At 53.5% G+C, this 7,197-nt stretch overlaps 3 protein-coding genes across 4 annotated transcripts in view; all 3 read right to left on the bottom strand.

The window, feature by feature from the left end:
* Positions 1–118: 118 nt before the first annotated feature.
* On the bottom strand, positions 119–2,540 carry H257_10660 (hypothetical protein; the record flags this gene model as incomplete). The annotated part of the gene is made up of 7 exons (XM_009837263.1): positions 119–406; positions 450–629; positions 681–952; positions 1,006–1,251; positions 1,297–1,629; positions 1,685–2,207; positions 2,292–2,540. The coding sequence occupies 7 exons, from the start codon at positions 2,538–2,540 to the stop codon at positions 119–121; spliced, it is 2,091 nt and encodes a 696-aa protein (XP_009835565.1).
* A 523-nt stretch (positions 2,541–3,063) lies between these two features.
* H257_10659 (hypothetical protein) lies at positions 3,064–4,197 on the bottom strand (the record flags this gene model as incomplete). The annotated part of the gene is made up of 4 exons (XM_009837262.1): positions 3,064–3,082; positions 3,244–3,599; positions 3,659–3,988; positions 4,048–4,197. The coding sequence occupies 4 exons, from the start codon at positions 4,195–4,197 to the stop codon at positions 3,064–3,066; spliced, it is 855 nt and encodes a 284-aa protein (XP_009835564.1).
* Positions 4,198–4,998: 801 nt separating this feature from the next.
* H257_10658 overlaps positions 4,999–7,197 on the bottom strand; it is a 3,046-nt gene continuing 847 nt past the window's right edge. Inside the window, exons 3-7 of one of the 2 annotated variants that reach the window (XM_009837261.1) lie at positions 6,196–6,317; positions 6,010–6,124; positions 5,655–5,964; positions 5,429–5,581; positions 4,999–5,372 (exon numbers count right to left, since the gene is read on the bottom strand). In XM_009837261.1, coding sequence (XP_009835563.1) covers positions 5,028–5,372; positions 5,429–5,581; positions 5,655–5,964; positions 6,010–6,124; positions 6,196–6,317 — 1,045 coding nt within the window. In that variant the 3' untranslated portion in view covers positions 4,999–5,027. The remainder of the gene's footprint in view (positions 5,373–5,428; positions 5,582–5,654; positions 5,965–6,009; positions 6,125–6,195; positions 6,318–7,197) is intronic. The other variant, XM_009837260.1, reaches the window with a different exon arrangement.

Genomic DNA, 7,197 nt, shown 5'->3' with positions numbered 1-7,197 from the left:
ATACTGCTGGAGGTCGGCCCCAGTCTTGGGCTCGGGCAGTCGCTGTAGAGCTTCCACTCGAACTGGGTCATGCTTCACTCCAGCGCCGCTAATGATACGGCCACACCACGAAGAATTGTCACTTTTTTGGGTGTAGCTTCAGGCCACGTTTGGCGCAAACTTCAAGCACTTCAGCTAGGGTCAACAGCAGGCCAGATGGTGTCTTGTGATAGCCCAGGAGGTCGTCCAACCAGGTTAACAGGCACTTGTACAGCTGCTCAGCGAACATGGCTTGAACCGTAGCCTGGCAATAGGCCACACTATCGCTACCACCTTGCATCACCCGATAAGATGTGTAGACACCAGTGTCCGTAAGGAACGAGAACATCTCTTGGCAGCTTAGATCCAAGGAGAATTGCCAGTAGCCCTTGAAGAAGTCCAACATGAAAAAGCAGGTGGTCCACCACAACTTCCAACATGGGCATAGGCCAGGCAATCTGCTCCGTCTGGCTGTTGACTGGGCGTAGGTCCACCGTCATACGGAATTCGTCCTTGGTATGAGACTCGCGCACAATCAGAGGGGCACACGCCCATCGGCTGGCTGGGTTTCGATAGATGAAACCAGCCTTCTCCAGCTCTTCCACATGCTTCTGCATGAACTCACGCTGAGGGAGGGAATAGCGTCTAGCCTTGCAACGCACAGGCTTGGAGTTCTTTGTCGGATGCACCTTTAAAGGTGGCATGTCCACCGGTGGGTCGCGGCCAAGCGTAAGGCAGAAAACGTCCATATACTTGGCTAGGAGCTTGGATAGACCCAGGGCAAACTCAGCACCACAGCCAGCTACCAGAGCTTCTGCCACCCTGGCATCCAGCACCGCCTGAACCTTGGCTTGTTCTACAGCTGGATCGACCGGCGTCATATCGGGAAAACAGGCGGCCAGCTCCATGGGCACCAAAGCTTCTTCCTCTTCGGCTAGATCATCCACCAGCTCTTGTTGGTCGCCAGCATGACTGCCTTCACCACACCACTGGTAGACTCCACGTCTTCCATGTCGTATTCGCTGCACACCGCGTCAGCTTCACGTAGCATAGACTGCGGGTCGTAGCCTAGCTTGTGTATGATAGGACGGCTAAGCAGGATGTCACCCACACCAGCTGGCAGGTTACCGACAGAGAGCCAGCACTTGACGTTAGCCAATACCAGGGAGCCAACATCGGCCTCGAACTTGAGCGTCAGCTTGACTTCTTGGGCCACCGTATGGCCCACAAAACCTCAGACCACAACAGGTGTCGGCAGATCCGTCACGACCACGTCACGCCCGGCGTCCTTCAACATCTGGAGCGTCTTGGGAGGGATCACGCTCTGGTCCGCACCACTGTCGAACGAGGCATCCAGAGCTACAGCCTGGCTGGCTGTGCAGACCACACGCGCAGCACACAAGACGGCGGATTCTTCACTCGGCTCAACTGTCTTCACCTCTTTGGCAATGGTTATCGCCTTCTCCGTCTTGCCTTCGCCTCTGGCTTCGGCCCAGATGGCCTTGGCCCGATCCATCAACAGACGGGCTTCGCCATCGGCCACCTTGGGACACTTGAACACGTTGTGACCAGTGCTCAAACACTTGAAGCACTTCCCGTCCTTTAGGGACCCTATCCACGTTGACAACGGCCACCGTCTTGTCCCTGCCACCACGGCCTCTCCCACCTCTTCCGCCCTTGTCACCAGTCTTGTCAGGCGTAGGCCTAGGAGACAGAGGGGTAGCCTGTACCAATGGCTCGAATTCGCCGTAACGACGCATATATTCGGCGAGCCAGTTCTTGAACGCTCGGGCGTCCTTCTTGTAGCCACGGTTCTCATAAATCTTCATGAGCTCACGCACACGCTTCTGCACAGCAGGTGGCATGATAGCAGCCATCAGAAAATCCACCGTAAGCTTGGGCTCAGACTCAGCGAAACCTTCCAAGTTGAGACGAACCAGCGTAGCCTCGAAGCTAACCAGCTTTGAGACACGTGATTCGGATGACAGGATTGAGATGTCCATCCTGAGCTTCCCCATGGCTTGGTTGAGCTTGGTCATATCTACAGGATCTACAATGCGAGCTCCAAGGGAAAAGTCTCGCCAGTCTTCCTCGGTTAGCTCATGGCTTGGCTTGCCAATCTCCCAGAAGGCGATACACTCCACGGACAGCGGATCGATACAGCCGCTGAGAGGTATCTGGTAGACTTGCTATCCACCGGGTCGTTGGGCATTGGCGAGACGGATCTCACGGATGTAAGCCTCATACTGGTCCATGAACCGACGCTTCTGCACCTTTGTGCTTCCATTAAACGTCGGGGCCTTGGGCACCGCTTGGAATCCATAGACCATTTGTACACCCAGTGACGCAGGTACTTGCACCGAAAGTGGCGGTGGGGCAGCCGTAAAGACATGCCATCTGGCACTCGTACGGCATCGCATGTCTTCCAACGCTTCGGCTTGCATGACAGAGGACGCAGCAGCTGCTCGCAGTCCTTGGTCATGATGTTCGGTGGTCCGGCGTTGGGATTCCAACTGGGCCATCAGCTGGTTCTGCAGGTCACGCAGCAAAGCCAGCCAGCCATCAGCTTATGGTTGAGCTCCATCTGAGCATTGGCTTGCAATTATTGATGCTGGTGGAGCACCACTAGCTGTTCGTATGTGTGTTGGCTTTGAGCACCAACAGCTTGCTGCACCGTGTCCAGCCGGGATGACTGTGCATCCACGGCTTGGTCCATCTGCTGGACAGCAATATCAGGAGGGTAATGGGCATACGGCCTCCTGGGATCGGGTACGGGTCAGCACAAGGCCAGCCCCAGTGCGCGGCGACAAGGGAGTAGACGAAGCGTCTTCGTCCATGGTCACGGCAGGGAAAAAGCAAGAACGCGCCTCGTCGACTAAGGCAAGCGTAGGGAACTGGGGCACGAAGTGTGTCCGCAGGAGCAAATTCACTAAAGAATTCTTTGTTGTCACTCCCGTGAAGGATAGACAGGTAGATGGTAAATTCAGAAGTGATTATATGAAGTTAGGTTCGCTTTGTAGCTAGCTAAAGAAATGCGCTCACTATCTAAATGTAATCTACTTGGCTACGTCCGAATTCATATTGGTAAATATATGTTCGCAGATGTTCGGATGTGGCCCAAAAGGTGAAAACCTGATTTTTGGTCAGTATCAGGATGAAATATGGAATGAGCCAATCAAAATCCAGGATTTGGGGAAATTCATAGTTCTCAGATGTCGGAGAAACTTGAAGTCCCTTGTTCCTGGTTTTCGCCGGACAACAGGCGCGTACACGATGTCGGCGCCGAGCGTTTTCAATTTCCCCACCCCCTGGTTAAACGCATCGATATGCGCCTGGGAAAGGAGCTTGTTTTTGGTTTTGTCATGTGCTTCTTTGGAAATCGCCACCCGAATGTTCTTGAACGACGTCAGGGCGTTGTACATTTGCGAGTACTTGGGCACGGGGGCGTCCTTGGAGGCGGGGTCAGTCGGGTCGAAGCAACAGGAATCATGTTGGCCGCCACCGTCGAGCCCGAGCCAGACGACGAACCGGTTGTGCGCGCGGTCAGCACGTACGGATTCTTGGTGATACCACCGCGAGCACTACGAGGCGAATTCGTATGAAACATCGTCAGCAATAGAGGGTGGTACCTCCAATCGACCGACTCCGTGAGGGTGCGCCAGTTGGCCCACTCAACCATATTGGCATGCCCGAGGACAATCGCCCCGGCCGCGCGGAGTTTCTGGACGAGGAAGGCGTCGCGGGGGGCGATGTTCCCCTCCATCGCAAATGACCCGGCGCACGCGGTTAAGCCGTCGTCCGTGGTCGCGATGTTGTCCTTGATGAGGATGGGGATGCCGTGGAGCAGGCCGCTGCGGGTGCCATTGCGGTCTTGGGCGATGGCCTGGGCCAACGCGGTGGGGCTCGTCTCGATCACAGCGTTGAGTTGTGGGCCGTTGTGGTTGAGTTGATCAATCACGTCCAAATAATGCTGGGCATGATTGGCACCAGTTAGTACTTCACCGATGAACTTCTAAAACCCAAACCAACCTGAACGATTTCCTCGGCACTGAGCTGCTTGCTGACGATAGCGTCTTGCAGCTTGTCGATGGTCGTTTCAGTGTAGTTGAACGTGTCAAACCCACACGACACTGCGGCTTGAACCGCTGACGCTAGTACAAAGGAGAGCACGATCCGCATGGTTGAATTGCAGGCGAAATTGAAATTAATAATGTTGTGGTAGCCTTGTACACCACCAGTACAGTGTATCAACATACAGAACCGAAGGTTTGTTCTTGGCAACCTGACCTAATCGAGCTGTAAATTATGGAGACCTGGTTTGGTTTTGCTGTAAACGTCCGAAATGATCAGAAATGGTATATGATACGCTTTCCAGATGACTTGAAGTTCTGCCTGGAATGGTACGAATGGGAATAATTCACTGAGAGCAACAGTTCCTCTTATGCTGACGTGACGATTTTTCCCTTCAAAAACGCCAAAAGCCATGAAACCTCGGACCCCTTGTGTTGCTATTCCCGGGGTTGGCATCACCACTAGCGTTAGCTGGAATATGTTGTTTTGGTTAAACTGCATTTTACTACTACGTAGTATGTACTCAAGGGGGACTACTGTAGGAAGTACTAAACTACTGCACGCACTGAGAATATGAAATAATAGTACTACTGTACCTGTACTACGTACTGCTACGTACACTGCAGTACTAGTAGTAAAGTACCAGTGGTACTGTACAGTATCGCTTAACAAGGAAATTCGGAGCGAATTAAGCCTTGAGCAGTTTTTGACCCCATTACCCAATAGTTATCGTGTTTTACAGTACTCCAGATTCACCTACTACAGTAGTACATGCAACTACGTCGATAATTTTGACCACGACATAGTGAACACCCACATGCAACTACGTCGGAGATTACGTCGCTTTGACAAACTCCCACACTTGGAAGAAATGTTCTTCCATATCAACAAGATGCCATGGACAATACAGTGAAACGCACGATGTGATGATGGACGACTTAATTGTCGGGCAAAAACTGGGGTGTCACACGCGCTTTCGTGGCTTGTTCAAACACGTAGCCATATTGCAGGAGTTTTTCTTCGTGGTACTTGGGCGTGACAAAGGACACGCCGAACGGCACCGAGTGGTTGTACCCCAAGGGTACCGAGAGGATGGGCCACCCCGCAATCGAAGGGTATCCGGGGAACCACGACTCGGTGAGCGCAAAGATCACGTCGGCTTGTGTGTCCTTGATGTACTTTTCAATGCCGTTGGTCACGGCAAAGTCTTGGCACAAGGCTAGCGCATCCAGGTAGACTTTGCTGGTTTGGTTTGGGCCGTTGAGCGACAGCAAAAGCAACGACTACAAGTTGGTTCGAATGAAAAGTCGCCATGATGCGAAGACAAGAGAGGTCTTACTTGATCGAGCACGTTGAGCTCCGTGTCGGGGTGCGCAGCATTGTAGTCGGTAATGTCCTGGAGGGTTTTCATAGGCGTCACGCCCTCTTTCCACGTCAACGTGCTTAAGTACGCTTCGACATCGACTTTGAATTCGGTCGTGAACGCGACATACTGTATCACCACACACAATATGAGCACACGACACATGCACCAATAATCCAAAACATAATACAAGAACTCGTACTTGGCATTCGGACTCCGAGATGGCGGCGGCATTGGGGTACGGCGCGTACACGATGTCGGCGCCGAGCGTTTTCAATTTCTCCACCCCCTGGTTAAACGCATCGATATGCGCCTGGGAAAGGAGCTTGTTTTTGGTTATGTCATGTGCTTCTTTGGAAATCGCCACGCGAATCTTCTTGAACGACGTCAGTGCGTTGTACGTTTGCGAGTACTCGGGCACGGGGGCGTCCTTGGAGGCGGGGTCAGTCGGGTCGAAGCCGGCAATGGCTTCCAACACACGGGCCACGTCCGCCACGGTGCGGCCCATGGGGCTAGGATATTAACATCAAGAAACGTTGTTGGGTGGGGTGCCGTACCCTGGAGAGTCTTGGCGCGCCGAGAAAGGAATCACACCCGTGCGACTTACAAGGCCCACCGTTGGCTTCAACCCGACGACGGACTGAAACGATGCCGGGCCGACAATGCTGCCATCTACACCGAAGACAAAGCCACATTGGACCCAACCAACCACTCCATAAGCGTATCTACCACAAACCACAAACCTGTCTCCGTGCCAATCGCAACAGGAATCATGTTGGCCGCCACCGTCGAGCCCGAGCCAGACGACGAACCTGATGTGCGCGCGGTCAGCACGTACGGATTCTTGGTGATACCACCGCGAGCACTACGAGGCGAATTCGTATGAAACATCGTCAGCAATGGAGGGTGGTACCTCCAATCGACCGACTCCGTGAGGGTGCGCCAGTTGGCCCACTCAACCATATTGGCATGCCCGAGGACAATCGCCCCGGCCGCGCGGAGTTTCTGGACGAGGAAGGCGTCGCGGGGGGCGATGTTCCCCTCCATCGCAAATGACCCGGCGCACGCGGTTAAGCCGTCGTCCGTGGTCGCGATGTTGTCCTTGATGAGGATGGGGATGCCGTGGAGCAGGCCGCTGCGGGTGCCATTGCGGTCTTGGGCGATGGCCTGGGCCAACGCGGTGGGGCTCGTCTCGATCACAGCGTTGAGTTGTGGGCCGTTGTGGTTGAGTTGATCAATCACGTCCAAATAATGCTGGGCATGATTGGCACCAGTTAGTACTTCACCGATGAACTTCTAAAACCCAAACCAACCTGAACGATTTCCTCGGCACTGAGCTGCTTGCTGACGATAGCGTCTTGCAGCTTGTCGATGGTCGTTTCAGTGTAGTTGAACGTGTCAAACCCACACGACACTGCGGCTTGAACCGCTGACGCTAGTACAAAGGAGAGCACGATCCGCATGGTTGAATTGCCGGCGAAATTGAAAAATGATGACAATAATGTAGTAATGCCTGGCAAGAGCAGTATTAACAGCAGGATTTGGGCAGAGGCAGGAGTGTACAGCGCCGCAAGGTGTGTTCATGACAATCGAGCCCTAAATTATGGCTAGATGGGCTTGGTTTGTGCATTACAGCCAAAAATGAGCAGAAATGGAATCTGATGCACTTCCAGGTGGCTTGAAGTACACATAACCGGGGGAAATACGGCCATGGTCACGACTCATAATGTACTAGTATGGGATGA

This window comes from Aphanomyces astaci, assembly GCF_000520075.1.
Source record: "Aphanomyces astaci strain APO3 unplaced genomic scaffold supercont1.29, whole genome shotgun sequence".
Taxonomy (NCBI): Eukaryota; Oomycota; class Saprolegniomycetes; order Saprolegniales; family Verrucalvaceae; genus Aphanomyces; species Aphanomyces astaci.
This window is presented reverse-complemented; position numbering and strand designations above follow the sequence as displayed.